The following is an 18802-nucleotide window of genomic DNA, read 5'->3' on the forward strand; positions in this document are numbered from 1 at the left end:
GGCGATGCACAGGGTTTACTCCTGGCTTTGCACTCAGGAATTACCCCTGGCGGTGCTCAGGGGACCATATGGGATGCTGGGATTCGAACCCAGGTCAGCCGCGTGCAAGGCAAACGCCCTACCCGCTGTGCTATTGCTCCAGCCCCTTGTCCACATGATTTTTAGAGTCAAAATATGTGTGTTCTTTGACACTTTTGAACCTGACCAACTATCGGCTTCTGATTTCAAGACTATAACTATAATATATTTATTTCAGCAAATCCATAATCCATAATTTGGGACTCTGGGGGTTACTTCAGGTGATAGCTGGCCAGTGGTGTGAGCCTGGTGGTTCTGGAAAGATGAGAAGGCAGGTGCTCTGCCAACTGAGCGCTCCCTGGGCCCCATCTGCCTGTAATTCTTTTCCTATCCATGAGTCTAGCTGGTCTCTACGGGAGTGTTAGTTCAAAACAAACATCTCTCACTGCCAGAAGTACAACTTGCCAAAAGACCTGGGTTCTTTATTATGTCAGAGAAATGAAAACAGACACAGAGTGGGTCCGGGAATGGCTCAAAGGCAAAACCTGACTGCCTTGCAAGAATGAGACTGTGAGTTCAAACCTGAGTGGTGCCCACACATGCTAAGTGGGACCCCCTAACCCTCAATGCCACAAACAGAGTATGTGATCTACAATTGAACACAGCCAGCTATGTGTGAGCACCACTACTGGGCTGTGCAAACCCAACAAGCACTGTAACTAAAGATGTGTGAGCACAGCAGCCAGGAGAATGAGCACCACAGAGACCCCTGCAAGCACTAGCAGCAGAATGTGCACAAACACCGACAAGGAAAGTTGCACCCCCAGCAAGCATTATGACTGAGGACACAACTTGATGTGCAACCAAGTATATGTGTTTGACCTCTGGTCATGATAATAACAACAACAAAGGAAAGAAAAGGGGATCAAACTAAAACAAACAAAAGTAAAAAGTAACAGAAAAGGAGAGAATAAATCCAGCGATATAGTTCAATGGTCTAGCACTTGCTCTGCATGTGTGATGCTCTGGCTTGATCCTTGGAGAGAGAGAGAGAGAGAGAGACAGAGACAGAGTTAGAGAGAAGGAGGAATGAAAGAAGGAAGGAAGCAGGCCTGTAACTGTAACTACTGAGCTATAAAACTGACCTTTGGGAACCAGACTATAGTTCAGTGGAAGAGCACTTGCCTTGCAAATGTGAAGCCCTGGGTTTGATTCCCCAACACTGGAAAGATAAATCAGAACTTGGAGGGCCTCACATTTTATGAGCAGGGAGTAAGCTGACATAGCTGAGAAAACTACACAGAAATTATTATATTCTGCATTATCCACTTCATGTTAGATCTAGGAGACTCACAGAAAGGAGAACCTCCCAGAGGGCAGCAGCCAAAGGCAAGGAGATCAAAGGGTGAAGGAGTCCTTCCCGAAGATAGAAATTAAGTCTCAACAGGACCACAATCTCTTCTAGGATAAGTGACTGCTTTGTGCCTCCCATTCCTTCCCTTTCTGAATAGGAACTTTATTACTGATGCTCTGTCCCACATCACCTTAACATAGTGAATATGTAGGTACAGATCTCTTTCAATTCATAGACCTCCAGATCAAAAGAAACCCACATCTGGGTCAGAGAGATAGTACAGAGGTAAAATGCTTGCCTTACTCATGTCTGACTCTTGTTCAAATCCTAGCACCGTGAATGGTTCCCTGAACACCACCAGGAGTGATGAGTAGTTTCTTAACACAAAGTTATGAGTAAGCCCTGACCACCTGGATATGGTACCCCCCTTGCAAAAAAAAAAGGAAGAAGAAGAAGAAGGAAAAGGAGGACGAGGAGGAGGAGAAGGAGGAGGAGTAGGAGGTTTCTCTATCTTGGTAGAGTGTGTGTGTGTGTGTGTGTGTGCGTGTGTGTGTGTGTGTGTGTGTGTTTTACCTGCAAGAAACAAAGCGACCCAAGCATTTTACGACCAAAAGGGTCACAAGCTATTTAAGTATTATTCACTATTTTGAACTGTCAAGCCTGCAAGTGCATAATAAGATTACTGGCCCCTGTGTTTGGGTGAGGTTATGTGATATATTGGCCATGGGTGGTAGTTACAAATTCCATTTATAGGAGAACATGTAACAAAACATGGGTTGGTAGTTTTGAAACTTTTCAAAGCCCTGTTTTCCTCTGGTACAGACTCAGCATCTTTGGAGATGTGGCCTGATCATGTTAAAAGTCTGAGTGACTTTGATGAGTAGAATTCCCTTTCCTTGCCAACACACAATAGACACCCAGTGTGGAAATAAACCACATGTTGGGAGTGCTCGGAATAAAACTGAGGACTTTGTACATGCAAGGCATGCACTTTACTGCTACACTGCGCTCCTGAAACTAAACAATTTCACCCCCTCCCTGTCCCTATGTTGCTACTGTTGCTTTGATTGTTGCTTTTGTGTTGTAGTAGAGGATGGTTGGGCCATGCCTAGCCGTGTTGGGGGGGCCACTCTCGGCAATGTTCAGAGGACTAACTATAGATATGATGTAAGGGATTGAACACAGGCCTGCCATACACAAGGCAAGTGCTTTAACTATCACTCCCTGCCTCTCCATTGTTATGATGACGGGGGGGGGGGGGGGGACGTCACAGGATCATTTGTACTGCTTGCATATTTCAGTTGCAGTGTTTTTCAAGGGGTCACCCTCTTTACAGTGCTTGCACACATCTGGCTGTGGAGAAATTGGAAATTGCTACAGTGCTGGGTACCAGGCACAAACAGAAAGGCTTCCAGGATTGTGCCTGAGATAGCACTGAGGATCAAACTCATGGTCTGACACTTATAAGGCAGGTGCTTTAGCCACTGAGTTATCCCCTCTCTTCTACCCCACTAAATTTTAAAGTTCTTTACTTACCACAGCATAATCTGACCTAACCTGATAGTCTTGCTTTGTTTTGACTACACAGTCTTGTTTTTTTTTTCAGGACACATTCATCAGTGCTCAGGGTTTATTCCTAACTCTGTGCTCAGGGATCACTCTTGGTGGGCTCAAGGGCCATATGGGGTGCCAGGGATCTAATCTGGGCCAGCTCATAAAAGGCAAATGCCTTACACGGTGTACTATCTCTCCAGCCCCTACTACACAGTCTTAATGAAATTACAAGTGTTACTACTACATCCTAAATATAAACAATGATGGCCCCCATGCCCTATTTTTACAAAGAACTGTATAAAAGGGGGAAAAAACAAGGAAAACAAGAAAAGAAAGAGAGAGAGAGAGAGAGAGAGAGAGAGAGAGAAAAGAACTGTCACATATGGAATTCTTTGCTGGAGAAAATTTTATCTTAGTCAAATTAAATAAGCAAATCAAAACCACAATGAAATGCAGCACTTTATATCAAAATTACTATAACAAAAAACTAGAAAATAAACATTTTCAAGGATGTGGAGAAATTGGAACAATAAATAGTCAAGTCAGTTTCAAAATCCTCAAAAAATGAAACAAAATTAACATTGACCTAGCAATTCCATTCCTGTGTATATACCTAAAAGAAAAAAAGGTTTACACCTAAGATTGTATACTGCTTATAGCAACATTATTAATATTAGTCAGAAAGTAGGAATAATTTAAAATCCCATCCATAAATTAATAGATAAAGAAATAGTAATATTGCAAATAGAAAGATAGTACAGTGGGTAGTGCTCTTACCTTGCATGTGGCTGACCCATGTTCAATCCCCAGCACCCTACATGATCCCCTGAGCACCAAGAATGACCCCTGAGTACAGAGCCAGGTATAATCCCTGAGCACACCCAGGTGTGGTCTCAAAATAAATGACTAGAATATCTCATACTATATCCATACAATAAAATATTATTTATGTTAAAAGAATTAAAGGGCCTGGTGTCAGAGATAGTACAGCTGGAAGGGCTCTTGCCTTGCACACAGTCCATTTGGGTTCAAGCTCCAGAATCTCATATGGTCTCCTGAACCCACCAGGAGTGAGCCCTGAGTGCAGGAATGTAGAGCCAGGAGTAAGCCTTGAGCATCACCAGGTGTGGCGCCAAAACAAAATAAAACAACAACAACATCAACAACAACAAAATAATGAAAGGGTCATACAGTACCTGAGTTAACACATTGTCTTATATGTGGCTGAACCCAGTTCAATTCTTTGAGCACTATGTGGAGTGACTATTAAACACAAAGCTGGTTTAGAGCAACAATAGCAGGTGTAGCCCAAAACACACGCACTGTCACACACACACACACACACACACACACACACACCATAAAAAGATCTGGGTCTAGTGTTAGAGATGTGACTCAGTGGTACGGTGCATGCTTCAGATGTGTGAGGCCCCTGGTTCAATCCTTGGTATTTAGTCTACCTGCCTCCTCCCACCAACAAAATCACTACAACCGAGGTCATCAGGAGAGGAAATGGTGGAAAATGCTTCCAGACTGGAATATGGACTAAGGAGATGGTCAAAGAGCTGTTGTGCAGCTTCCAGGCAGGAGCACTGGGTTCAGTCCATAGTAACATATGATTCTCCAAGCAACTGGGGCCCTCAAACACTACTAGTCCTTCAAATTAAGATCTGAAATGGGACAGTAAAGGTAGTCCCACTAAGACTGGTGTACTGAAGTAAACCAGTAAAATACTTGCAAGAATTAGAGCTCAACCTTCTTATATCTGTGAAATATGTTCCCGAGGTTGGGTAAAAGGGACTTGATGTGGAGTGGTGGGGAGGAAAAGGAGAGAAATAATACAGTAGGTATGGCACTTGCCTTATATATGATTAATCCAAATTTGATCCCCAGCAGTACATGGGGTCCCCTAAGCATTTCCAGGTATAACTACTGAGAACAGATGCAGGAGTAAAGGCAAGCCCTGAGCACCACCAGGTAGGACACCAAAACCAAATTTAAAAAATAAAATAGATATTTTGGGGCTCAGAGAGATAGTACAGGAGAGAGTCACTTGCCTTATATACATTTCCATTCATCAGCCATGACCCCAATTTGAATTTCTAGTACTACATATGGTTCCCAGAGCACATCCAGGAGTCACTCCAGAGTACAGCGCCAGTATCTAGCCCCTGAGCACTACTCAGTGTGACCCCAAAACAAATACATAAATAAATGGTATGTTAAAATGAGATATATTTTATCTACTTGCCTTGCTAGGTCTTATGATAAAGAATTATGATAAAGCCTAGTTTTATTAAGGGTTGGAAGATGAATATTCTTAAACACAGCTGTCAGGAATATAAATAGTAATTATAGGAGGACAATTAATTTGGGGCAAGGGAGAAATCTCAAAGGACTAGAATGCATGATTTCCTTGAGGAAGTTTCAGATTCAATCCTCGGGACCTCAGTTTTTAGTGACCCCTGAACATTCAAGGAGTAGCCCCTGACACTACCAGGTGTGGCCCATAAATAAACAAATGATATATGTATAGGTATATGTAAAGTATGTAATATATGACTTTGACATTTTAAGATTTTATGCTTTTCTCATACTGACACAAGTATTTTGTGTCTTTTTGGTTTGGGAGCCACAACCAGTGATGCTCAGGTCTTACTTAAAAATACTGTATTTGAGAAACCAGGAATGTAGCTCAGGTTTTAACTCATTTGCTTTGTATGAGGCTATGGGTTTAATTCTGGACATAGCAGAAACCAAAAACAACAATATATTTTTATATTTGTTTTTGTTTTATGGAGAGGCACTCCTGGCTGTACTCAAGGACCTTGAGTACTCAAAAAATTTCTGGCAATTTGTTATCTGACAGTGATTACTCAAATATGTGTTGGTTACATGAAAGAGATTCACTACCCAAACTAAATGAAGATCTATATCATCCCTTGCCTGTTAATAAGGCACATGGGTATCGTTTGCTAATAGCAGTGGGTCTCACAAAGTACCTGGTTCCTCTCCTTTGCTTGTTCATAATCATATTTCTATAGCCACTACTATTTATTCTATTTATTTAGCCAGACACTGACTTAGTACTGGAGATCCAATAATATACTTTTCTTTTTGCAGGACTAAAGAATTGGGTTTGGGATGCCATGTCCAATGCCAAGGGGCTACTGCTGACTGTGTGTTCAGGAGTCATCACTCCTGGCAGTATTTGGGGAACTATATGCCTCACTGGTGATCAAACCCTTGTTGCATGAAAGGCTGCAGGATAGTGCATTACCCCCTACACTAGCCCTCCAGTTGTTTCCCCTCTCCACTGCCAGCAATGTACTTTTAAAGAACTTGAATGGGATATTGAAGGATAGAAAGAACAGAAGAACCATGTTTCCTTTGCTACCAATTGTTGTCATTGTTGTGGAAATCATACCCAGCAGTACTTCCAGGGGCCACACAGGGCTGGCATCAACATCCAGGGTCCCAAACATGATGTACACATGGATCTATCACTTAAGCCACATCTCTAGCACAGGAACGTGTTTCTTTTCTTTTCTTTTTTTTTTGGGTCACACCCAGTGATGCTCAGGGGTTACTCCTGGCTTTGCACTCAGGAATTACTCCTGGCGGTGCTTGGGGGACCATATGGGATGCCGAGGATCGAACTCGGGTTGGTCAGGGGCTAGGCAAATGCCCTACCTGCTGTGCTATCGCTCCGGCCCCAGGAACATGTTTCTTGTCCTTGTCATTTCACCATGTTAAGTCCCTACTTAAAGCTATATGCCCTTCTAGATTATCTATATCCTCCCCCATATTCACCTATACTACCTTTTATTTCGGTTGTTTTTTGGGCAAACCCATTGGTTCTCAGGGCTTACTCCTGTTTCTGCACCCAGGATCGCTCCTGGAGGGCCCGGGAGATCATATGGAGTGCCAGGTCAGCTGGGGCAGCTGCATGCAAGGCAAGTGTCCTACCCACTGTACTATCACTCCGGCCTCTCTCCTTATACTACTTTGCATTAGGTCCCCTTGACCTTGTACTAGTTTAATGAAGAATTAAATCTCCTACTTTTCTCTTACAACAGGGAATTTATGACAATTACTGTGTTTGGCCGAGATCCAAATATAAAATTAGCATTGAGCTGAACCCCTGATTCATCACTGAGCTGATTATAGAAATGGTAATGTATAATGACAACTTCTAGGAGATGCCAACCATGAAGAAATTGTTTTCTGAATAAGTTATTTAGTTTCTTTTTGGGTAAAGGATGAAAGATTTATCACTTTTTTTTTGGGGGGGGTGTCATGTTGCTTAGAGCTTACTGATGGCTCTGTACACAGGGCTCATGGCAGTGCTGGAAAACCATATGCAGTTTAGGGAGTGAACCCATTCAGCCCTGTGTATGGCAAGTGCCTTACTTGCAGTATGAGCTCTTCAGTCCCACAATGCAAGTTTTAAATGTAAGAAAACAAACTGCTTCCTGCAGACATTAATTCATTAAATGTTTAAAAATTAGTTAATGAGTGGTTGTTGGATGGATTAGAGTTGACATAACCTTAGGTATTTGGTTGTGGTGGTGTGCAGTAATTTTGTACATCAATATTATGTTAACACTATTGTAACTATGTTACCTAAACAATTTTTTAAAAGACAGAATAATTGATATCTCACTTCATACCTAGAATACTGCACTTCAGCTAATGAAAGGGCCAGAGAAAATGTAAAGGTGCACGCATTGCTCAGTTGATCTTCCAGCATGTCCCCTTCCCCCCCAGCCCCTGCATATGGTCCCCCAAGCACACTCCAGGAATGACCCTGAGCACCATTGGGTATATTCTCCCCCAAATAAGAGGACCAAAAAATACTGTGAAGCTCTGTAACACTATTAACAGTTTCTCAACTTCATCTCTTCATCACTCATTCACCCCCATCTTTCATAACGAAGCCATTTTCTTGCCTCCCTGAACACACGGATCTAATCAGTATAATCAGCCATCAGTCACTAAATTTTCTTATCTCTGAACTTTCCCCCACTTCCATCTTTTCTGTTCTTCAGTCCAGGATTTTGGTGCCGCTGGATTGCGGGTTGCAGAGCTGCTGGAGGAAATTGTTACTTATTGTTCATAAACTCCAGCAGGCTGCAACTTCAGATACAGATAATCGGTAGATAGAGCCCTGGACCAGAGGGAGAAAGGTTTCATCCCCATTCAGAAGCCAGATTTGTGAAAGAACTGAAGCATCACAGTGACCAAGACAAAGAACATAAAATCTAAGTGCATACTCTCTAACTGCAGCACATATAGACATTTGAAGGACATCTTTTTAAGCCAATCCGTTTGGCCAGGAGCAGAGCTGCCAGGAACGGTCACCTGCACGGCCACTGGCCTACTGTCCTTAGGAAAACATCTCAACAAGGTGAAGCATGGCTGCCCAGGGAGGTGTCTAGCCCAAGGTTAGCAGCTTCCAAAGACCTGAGGGAGAGGCAGACAACGAGACAGCGACACTCTTCTAGCATGTTAAATATATGATAAACGGGAGGGTTTTTGGTAGTTTATTTATTCATTTATTTGTTTGTAAATGGCAGTCCGTGATGGAAAGCCACGCCCACTCGACTTTCTCGGCACAGCCTCATCGCATAAAGGCTTGCCTCTGCTCTCGCGAGAGCCTAGGTGCTCCCCCTACTCGCCCCGCCTCCCCCTGTGGCGGGAACATCTCGGAAGTGACGCCCAACTCTGAGGCGCCGTAGCTGTCGGAAGTGACGTCATGTCCCAGAATCCTTGGAGAAGAAGCCCGTTCACGCGTTCTGCATAGTCTAGCGTGGAACGCTTAGCAACGTGGTTCGGTTCTTTGCGGGAGGCGCGCGCCGTGTTCTTGGCCCGCCCGGGTCGTGCGGGCCTCTGGGGGCCGCAGCCTTGTTTTCCCCCCACCGGTCTAAGTTCGTGCCGGGCGGCGCAGCGCCCTGACCCAGCCTGACCATGCTGGTGCTGTTTGAAACGTCCGTCGGCTACGCCATCTTTAAGGTAGTGGGGGCGATGGAGCCCGCGGAGGGGGAGGTGGGGAGGGCGGGTTGTAGGGCAGGCGAGAAGAGGGAGAGGACCCACCACCCGGAGGAGCGTTGGGGGTCCTCCCCGCGGTGCCCTGAAGGCGTGGGGGGGGTGGCCTGGAACCTGAGAGAGGCATTTTTCCGGAGAGCACGTGGCCCTGCCGAATGGGGCGTGGGTTTGAGTTAAGAGCGTTTGCTGCGTTCGAAAGCTCAGAGGGACTGTTCGATTGTTACAGGTCGTGTAGAGGACTTGGGGCTCTATTGTGAGGGCTTTAAGGAATTACCGGAAGTTTTTTTAATAGAATGGATAGATAATGCGTTCTTCAGTGAAGTTACTTTGCTTCCGGGGCGCGGGTAGGAAGCAGAACCCCCCCCCGCATTCATTGTTTTATTTGGGGGCCCCAACATGACGTTGATGTAGAGAGAAAGATCCAGAGGATTTTTTTTTGGGGGGGGGTGCAACACTGGGCAGTGCGCAGGGCTTGCCCCCGACTACTGCTCAGGGATCGCGCGTTGTGGGAGTCGGGGGACCACGTGGGGTGTCGGGGATCGAACGCGATTCAGCTACACATAAGGTAAACACCTTTCCCGCTGTTAATAGCTCTCCACCGCCCCCCCCCGAATATTTAGATATGTTTTAAAGGTAGAACTGACAGGATTGGCTAATGGGTTGAAAGTGGATTTTGGCTTTTAAGAAATTAGTGCGATGATCATAGTGAAGAGAAGAGAAACGGGATGTGGAATGTTTGCAGGGAGACGAAAGAGTTGGTCCGGTGTGATGCGTTCCGTGTTGCTTACCTGTGGGCCGGACCGTTACTGATTGCCTTTTTGACTTTGAAGCCCTGGGGAAAGTTGCTGGCTGGTGGTGATTCACTTAAGAATTAACTGTCTTGTCTGTGCAGGGAAAGTTGGCGATGAAAAAGTTAAAGAGCAGGGAACCGCTTGATAGCGGGACTTCAGTGATGGGGGTGAAAGGAGAAGTGCTAGAAAAAACGTGTAGTATTCTAGTTGTGAACCCAGAAATCTGGCACAGAAAATCCGGATCAATACTTGATGTATCGAATTTAGTGAAATGTTGATTTGAGGACCTTCCTCCCTCCCTCCCTCCCTCACTCCCTCCCATATGGCGATGCACAGGGGTTACTGCTGGCTTTGCATTCAGGAATTACCCCTGGCGGTGCTCAGGGAACCATATGACATGCTGGGAATCGAACCTGGGTCTCCTGCATGCAGGGCAAACGCCCTACCTGCTGTGCTATCGCTCCAGTCCCCTGGGAGCTTTTCTTTTTTTTTCTCCCAATTTTCTCTGACATTTGGAAATAAGAGTGTTTTCACTTGTTGCATTCAATATTTGGGCCTTAAGAAAAAAAAACTGTTGCAACAGTTATTTGGAAACAACCTGGTGACTTTATTTTTTCTCTCATGGGAATTGTCTGAATGGCAATGTTAGTAATTTTTTTTTTTTTTAATTTTATTGAATCACCATGTGGAGGGTTACATAGTTCTCAGGATTATGTCGGTTATACAGTTCTCAAACACCCCCTTCACTTCACCAGTGCCCATCTTCCATCACCAACCCCCCCAGTATACCTGCCGCCCCCTCCCACCTCCCCAGTCCCAACCCTTGCACATGATATGTTTCACTTCGTTTACGCCTTATTTCGATTACATTCCATGTTTCAACACACAACTCACTACCGTTGTTGGGGTTTCCCCCAAAAAAGAAAAGCAGTCCTATTGCCAAGGAGGCATTTGATAGTTCTCCATTGCTAAGAATATAGAGATATTAAGTCCCGCTGTTTGTTACATAGTTTTTCTAATGTTAGTAATTTTAAGAGACTTTTTTTTTCTTTCCTTCTTTATTGGTCACACCTGGCGATGCACAGGGGTCACTCCTGGCTCTGCACTCAGAAATTACTCCTGGGGGTGCTCAGGGGACCATATGGGATGCTGGGAATCGAAACCGGGTCTGCCGAGTGCAAGGCAAACGCCCTACCCGCTGTGCTATAGCTCCAGCCCCGAGACTTTTTTTTCATTGTGTAATTATTTTGGAATAAAATAAATATTCTGAAGTTAAGGGCAGTTGCACACAATTTTTTTTTCTTTTTGGGTCACACCTGGCAATGCACAGGGGTTACTCCTGGCTCTGCACTCAGGAATTATCCCTGGCGGTGCTCAGGGGACCATATGGGATGCTGGGAATCGAACCCGGGTCGGTCGAGTGCAAGGCAAATGCCTTACCCGCTGTGCTATCGCTCCAGCCCCTAAGTTGCACACAATTTTGTGAATAAATATCACAAGATAATGTAACCTTATAGATACCCAAGTACAAATATTTTGAATTACTAACTCGAATAGAAATGTTAATCTGTCAGTTAATTGATTATTTTAGAATAAAAATATTCTGGAGCTAATAGTAGTTGCTCACTTTTTGTAAATATATGTTGCACATTAGTGTGTTTTAAATCTAATAAAGATAAAAATTCTGCCATTTGCGTGTGGTTCCCTGAGCACCACCAGGAAGTGATTCCTGAGTGTAGAGTCTAGAGTAAGCTCCAAGTGCTAGGCTTGGCCCCCAAAAGCAAAAAGAAAGGGGAAAAATATAAAAATGAATAATGGTCATGGAGAGATAGCGTTTGCCTTTCATATGGTAGACTGGGTTCAACCTTTGGCACTCCTTCATCCCGCCAAGGAATTAGCCTGAGAGCAGAGCCAGGAATAAGTATTGAGCACAGCTGGGTTTGAGGTTCCATCCCTGCAGTGTATAAAGATGTAGATTTATATAGCTATACCACTGAAGCTTATATAATGTTACAAACCAGTTTTGTATAAGTTAAAAATACATCACTGTCATCCCGTTGCTCATCGATTTGCTCGAGCAGGCACCAGTAATGTCTCCATTGTGAGACTTGTTACTGTTTTTGGCATATCGAACAAGCCACGGGTAGCTTGCCGGGCTCTCTGAGAGGGGCAGAGGAAAAAATACATACACAACTTCTTATTTATTTATTTTGGTGTTCTGGGTCACATCCGGCGATGTTCAGGGGTTACATCTGGCTCTGAATTCAGGAATTACTCCTGGCTCTGCACAGAGGGACCATATTCCCATATGCCGAGGATCGAACCATGGTCGACCGCAGGCAAGACAAATACCCAACCACTGTACTATCACTCTGGCCCCCGCCTCGTACACAACTTACTAATCTTTTCCCATAGTCTTTCCAGTGTTGGAATTCGGACTTATGAGCAATTTTATGTTGTACAAAATTTGTGCGTGTTTTTTTCATTTTTTTCTCCCTCCTTCCCTCCCTCCCTCCATCCCTCATTCTCTCCCTCCCTTCCATGATTTTGCAGGGGAAAGGGGATTGTTGCAGTTTCTGGAGTGGCTCTTAGTAAACCCTGTCTGTGACTGTTAATGTGAAGTGATGTGGATGCTGCGCCAACCTAGCAGTGCTTGCAGCCCATCAGTGTTGGGATTGAATTTGGGGCCTAGCACTGCCTTGTATGCACTCTGATTTTCCAGCCTTGTTTTTTATGTTTAACTTTTTCCACATAGGCTCCTAGTAGCCAGGCCAGAGGTTCAGGGACTATGTGCTTGGAGATAGAATAGGGTCAGCTACTTTGTCCTAATCCCTATACTATCTCTCTAGCCCCTTAGGCAACAAAGCCCTAAATAACCAATGCAAAGTGAGATAGGAAGATAAATGGAGTGATGTAGTATGCCCTTGTTCAAAAATTCATTCCTTTCTGGTATAGAGGTGGGTGATCTAGGTATACCTGTTATACTGTTAAATGTGCTTGGGTTTTTCACAGTGGAAAAATTTCAAAGACAAATAGATTTTAATGAGTCGTCATTTTTGTACAGCATTTACAAAGGTCCGTTTTGTGTCTAGTCTCCCATTTCCCCACACCCACTATAATATAACTTCAATGTTTTTTTGGGGGGGTTGGGGGCAAATCTGGTTTTACTCCTTGCTCTGCACCCAGGGATTGAACCACAATGCAAGGCAAGCCTTATTGTACTATTATGTACCATCTCCAACCCCCTGGTACTTTAAATTTTAAATTTAATCGACATGACTAAAATATAATTAAAATTACAAAGGTTATTAAGACTGAAGCATTATAACATCAGGAAAGGTTAATGATATTGTTAGCTATGTGCTGTACTTGGTTGTGGACTCAATTAAAAATATTCATCAAAGATCTCAAGTAGATCTGAGTTTCACATTCAGTTACTAAATGGGCTGTAAAACAACCACAGATGGATGCAGGATAAGAAAACTGATATGTTAAGGATTGGGGGGGCTGTATACTAGTGGTAGAGTACATATCTTAAGTATATGAGTCCCCAGGTTTGATTCCAAGTGCCTAAAGAAGGAAAAGAATGCTAGTTTAGGGGCCGGAGCAAGTACAGCAAGTAGGATGCTTGCTGAACCCTGCCAGGAGTGGCCTTTGAAGAGCCAGGAGTAAGTTCTCAGCACTGCTGGATGTAACCCCCCCTCATGATGGTTTATGATTTTAGAGAGAAAAATAGCTTCCGTTGTTTTACATGTATGGTTTTTTTGTTTTGTTTTTTTGGGGGGCCGCACCCAGCAATAAGTTATGGTTACTCCTGGCTCTGCACTGAGGAATCACTCCTGGCAGTGCTCGGGACACCCGGGATTGAACCTGCGTCAGCTGCATGCAGGGCAAGCACCCTACCTGCTGTACTATCACTCCAGCCTCAATTTTACGTGGATAGTTGTGTCGGAAATACATAGTCATTTTAAATATTTATTACAGGTTCTCAATGAAAAGAAACTTCAAGAGGTTGATAGTTTATGGAAAGAATTTGAAACTCCGGAGAAAGCAAATAAAATGTAAGTAATTTTGAAACTAATTTAGCAGTTAACATTTAAGATTTTTTGACCATTGTTAGTTTTGTTTTTAATATGCCCCCCCTTCCCTAGGTGGGTCATTTTAAGTTTTTAATCTACTTCAGAAATAATAAATGTGTGAGCCTAATTATTAGATGATGTATTTGAAGCATAGTTCATCTCAGCTAATTTATCAGCTGAAGACTAGGTTGGACAGCACCCTAAAACAACTATTTTATAAAGTAATTGGAGATACATAGTGGTTGTGAATTAAGTATAATTTTATTAAAAGTAGTAAATGTCAGGGCTGGCCAGATAGCTGCATGGGCTAGTTTACATGCTGTGTGTGCATCAAGGATTCCTGGGTTTGAGCCCTAGCACTGCATCATTCCCAGAACACCACCAGGAGGAATCCTTATGTGGTGTTGGAGTAGCCACTGAGCACTATCAGCAGTGGCCCCAAAACATGGACTGCAGTCTCTTTGTTTTCATTTTTTACTATTCTTGACTGTGTTCAGGGTTTACTCCAGGTTTTGTGCTCAAGGATCACTTCTGGCAGTGTTTGTGGGGCCTTACATGCATCAAACCAGGGTCAATTGAGGGTCAGAAAAGTCTCTTACTCCAATTGCTTTGAGGGGGGGAGTGCACACCTGGCTCTGCTCAGGGATTACTGCTGGCAGAACTTTGGAAAACATTGGTGATGGCTGTCGGGGATTGAGCCATGTGCACTTGCCCTACCCATTAAACTCTCTGGTCTTACTGATTTATTTTTAACTTTATTTCTTTAAGTGATGGTCAAATGTTTATAGATTCTTTGTGACATCTACTTATGAGCTCCTTAGTGATTGAAGCTATTAGCTAATAAATTCTCAAAAGTGTGCTTGCATTCTCCAAGTTCTCTTGCCCAGAAAGAGTAACTTTGATTGCCAAATTAAGAATAATGAATTAATAGTCAGAGATGTTGACTGTTTCTCAACTACCTGGTTATTTCACCACCTGTGAATTCCTTGGTGAAACCGATTGCATTTGGTGAGTGGGATCCAGAAAGGAGCTAAAGATTTGTTGATATATTTGAATTACATCTATAGATGCCAAGAAGCCCTTTAAAATTTGTTAGAGCTAAAAGCAGAACACAGATAGATACAAGGAAACTACTTATGTTGGCCCTGGGAAACTTACCATTTCCAAATGATTTTCTCTTTAAATAATTAGAGAAACAGTATCATTGCTGGAGCCAGGAAGATAGCTCAAGTATTAGTTGTTTGAGTTCTTGTGTTCAATTCCTATTGCCTCCTTCCCTTTCTCTCCTCATCATTATCAAATGTCTCTATAAGAAATAAGGTGTTGGGGCTGGAGTGATAGCACAGCGGATGGGGCGTTTGCCTTGCATGCGGCCGATCCAGGTTAGATTCCCAGCATCCCATATGGTTCTCCTGGAGGAATTATACCTCCAGGAGTAATTCCTGAGTGCATGAGCCAGGAGTAACCTCTGTGCATCACTGGGTATGACCCAAAAATGAAAAAAATAGGAAGGAAGGAAGGAAGGAAGGAAGGAAGGAAGGAAGGAAGGAAGGAAGGAAGGAAGTGTTGCAGCATTTGCGGTTGCAAAAATCCAAATTTTGAGGCAAATGTTCATCAATGGTAAAATTGTTGAATAAACTGTAATACGTCTATAAATCTCTTGGAGAAGAGTTGGTACAAAACTGCTTCAGAGTAATTTATATGATGCAATCCTGTTTTTGCGTTGTCCTTGATGCATATAATTGTGGGGTTTTTGTTTTGTTTTGTTTTGTTTTCTTTTTGGGTCACACCTGGGCTATACACAGGGGTTACTCCTGGCTCTGCACTCAGGAATTACCCCTGGCAGTGCTCAAGGAACCATATGGGGTGGTGGGATCGAACCCACGTTGGCCGCGTGCAAGGCAAATGCCCTACACGCTGTGCTGTCGCTCCAGCCTCGATGCATGTAGTTTTATGCAAAGTGTAGAAAGAGAGAAACAGATGCCACTTTAGAAGGTTGGAAAAGAGGTTGAAGTAAAGTGGAATAAATAGAAATTATTCTTAAATCATTGCATTTTGTGTTTGTGGGAATGGACAGGTTGTGCTCTGGTGAGTTGAGAAAATCTTGATTACGGTAACACTTAGAATACCACGGAAAAGTAGTTTGACTCAGTTTGCTGAGCAAATGTGATCCATTGTTGTCAATGATGTATTGTTGGAACTGAATTAAAGTGATCGACTGCATAATTCGTCACTACCACTGAGACAACAATGAATTGAGCATTTGTTTTAATGCAGAACTGGAACTGGGTAGTAGTACAGGGGTTACCATGCTTTGTGTATAATCAACCCTGATTTGATCTCTGGCACCATTATGGAACCTTGAACACCACTGGGTGAGGCCTGAAAACTTAAATTATTATGTTGTCCTGCATTATCTTGCACATAAGTATATGCAGAGGAAGGGATAAATAAGTATAACAGGAATAAGAACTGAGAACAAGTTTTTTTGTTAATTTTGGCCATCCCTGGCTCAGTACCTGAATTGAACCCAGGTCTTCTGCATGCAAAGCATACCCTTAACCCATTGAGCTATTTTTCTGATCCTAGCAAGCTATTTTTAAACAGCATTTGTGCTGGATATACAAGTGAATGTGTGAGATTCCTGACCTAAGAGGAACTCTTAAGTCTTTTTTCAGGTCACTTCTTATGCCATATAGTAAAAGTCATCTGTGTCCTGCTTTAAACAGAATTTATGTGTTCTAAAGTTTCTTTTGGTCTGCAACTTTCTGTTAGTAATCCAACATTGTTAGCTTAACATTTAGAGAAACACATAAAGAATACCTAACTTTGTACCCTGAAACAAAAATTAAAGCAAAATTTTTGGTGTGTGCTTTGGAAACAAATTCAGTCTCTTTACTCATTATAAGATACTTGCTAACTTTTTTCCCCCGTTTTTTCAATTGTAGAGTAAAGCTGAAACATTTTGAAAAATTTCAGGATACAGCAGAAGCACTAGCAGGTAAAGTCAAGGATTTAATTTTTTAATCTGTTTTTAGTCTTGGTTATTTATTTTCTTTATTGAAAATTGTTTCCTTCAGTTGCCTGAGTTAACCTTACTCAATGTTGTCAATGATGTATTCTTTTTGGAACTGAATTTAAGTGATCTAACTCAAATTCGTCACTACCACTGAGACAGCATTGAGTTAGCTTTTTTCACCGTAGGCCTGTTTTTTTTCCCCTGAGAGGTGAGAAGTGTTTAAATTGATCTGTGGAAGCCAACAGCACAATGCTGAAGCACAATTCAGTAAAAGCTATTCTACAAGGGCCTAAGGTAATGCAGTCTAGAACAGTGTTTCTCAGCCTTTTTCCCACTATGGCCCCCTTCTGACCTTATTTCCGTTCTTTGATGCAACTGTACTTCCTAATCTACTGATTGACCCTAGTCCTGTATTACTACGACCTTCCCTTCCCCCATTAAAGCAGTTTTTACTTGTGACCCTCTTGGAGTAGTCTGGTTCCCATCAAGAGCAATGTGTCCTTGGGCTGAGAAATGCTGGGTTAGTACACAGCTTTTTTAGCATTTTGATAAAAGTAGCGGTAAGACTAGCCAGGATTCACAGTTGAAGTTATAATAAAATTAAGCTATTCAACAGTTTTGTTTTATTTTGAAAAGGCACCATGTTATTAAAGATATTGGGGGGGGGGAAGTTTCTATTTGTGTGACAGGATTTTTTCTTTATTCTTAAAACTGTAGTTTATCAAAATGGGCCTGGTTTGTAATGATTTCATATGGATGGTTTATGTTCTTTGACTACTCAGTTAACTGATATAGTTTATTAACTTGTTTCAGTAGGCACTTCACTTAGTTATAATGATTTTTTTAATGTTAAAATAAGATTCAATATAAAATTCTATCATAGATTTTTCAGTTGTTTAGATTTTGTGTCACAAAGCTGCCAGCTACTTTGTGATATGATTTCAAAGTGAAGATCTGTAGGGTGTCACTGAAATTGGCTAGGACTTGATAGACCCAAATAATGTTGGTTATCAGCCACAGATGAAAGGTGCAATTTCTCTTGTGGAAATTGAAGGACAAGCTAAGTAATGGCGGGTTGATACTGGATGCTCTCTCACTGTTGCTAGAGAGATGAGCTGAAGGAAGATCCAAAAATGACCTGGATTACTAGTGTTCAAAAATAGTCTAGGGTTGTTTTTATCAACACAATAGTAATTAAAGACTTTTAGAGTCATAAAGAAAAACTAGTAATGTTTTGGTGGCAGAGGGGTGGTTGATGGAGCCACACCCAGTGATGCTCAGGGCTTCCTCTTGGCTCTATGCTTAGCCAATCATATGTAGTGATCAGACACATGCAATAAGTACCTATGTTCAATATTTAGCTTTTCTAGTAATGTTTGCCTGGGTAGTTTTTCACAGTTTTAAAATTAAAATCAGGTGGGCAGAGAGATGACTCAAAGGGCTGGAGCTTGGAGCTTTGCTTGCAAGTGTTCCAGTTTTAATTCCTGGTGCTTTCACATCCCCTTGACCATTGACAGGAAGTGACCCTCAAGTACAGTGGGCTGTGAGAACCCCCTTGAAAAAATAAAAAGAAAAATATTTTAATATAGGTAGGATTTTATTTTGGCAAGCATTGTTGTTTTAACTTTACTTCCCACTCTGAGGGGTATTTTTCACATAGATTGTGATTTGAACAATTTCTCCTGGAATTATATGTGAAAAGATGCAACCCTGATTCTAGGGGTCTTTTTAGAAATTCCTTTTGTGGATCTGGAATGGTAGTACAGCAAGTTGGGCCATTGCCTTTCACACTACCAGCCTCAGTTCAATCCCGGGCATCATCTGTGGTTTTCTGAGCCCTGCCAGGAGTAAGTCCTGAGCACAACTGAGTGTTGCCTCCCAAACCAAAGAAAAGTAAAGAGAACTTAGATGCGTTAGAAGTAGGTCCAAAAGAGTAGGT

At 42.6% G+C, this 18802-nt stretch overlaps 1 protein-coding gene and 2 non-coding genes across 3 annotated transcripts in view; all 3 read left to right on the top strand.

Annotated features, from left to right (window-relative positions):
• The first annotated feature begins 8690 nt into the window (after positions 1-8690).
• Positions 8691-18802, top strand: part of NOP58 (NOP58 ribonucleoprotein) — a 32187-nt gene continuing 22075 nt past the window's right edge. Inside the window, exons 1-3 of the mRNA XM_004601280.2 lie at positions 8691-8941; positions 13750-13826; positions 16793-16845. Of these exons, the coding sequence (XP_004601337.1) occupies positions 8897-8941; positions 13750-13826; positions 16793-16845 (175 nt within the window). The 5' untranslated portion in view covers positions 8691-8896. The remainder of the gene's footprint in view (positions 8942-13749; positions 13827-16792; positions 16846-18802) is intronic.
• LOC129400191 (small nucleolar RNA SNORD70) lies at positions 16015-16099 on the top strand. Its single transcript, XR_008627511.1, has one exon. It is a non-coding gene; the product is annotated as a small nucleolar RNA SNORD70 (small nucleolar RNA).
• Positions 16943-17029, top strand: LOC129400190 (small nucleolar RNA SNORD70). Its single transcript, XR_008627510.1, has one exon. It is a non-coding gene; the product is annotated as a small nucleolar RNA SNORD70 (small nucleolar RNA).

This window comes from Sorex araneus, chromosome X (genome assembly GCF_027595985.1).
Source record: "Sorex araneus isolate mSorAra2 chromosome X, mSorAra2.pri, whole genome shotgun sequence".
NCBI lineage: Eukaryota > Metazoa > Chordata > Mammalia > Eulipotyphla > Soricidae > Sorex > Sorex araneus.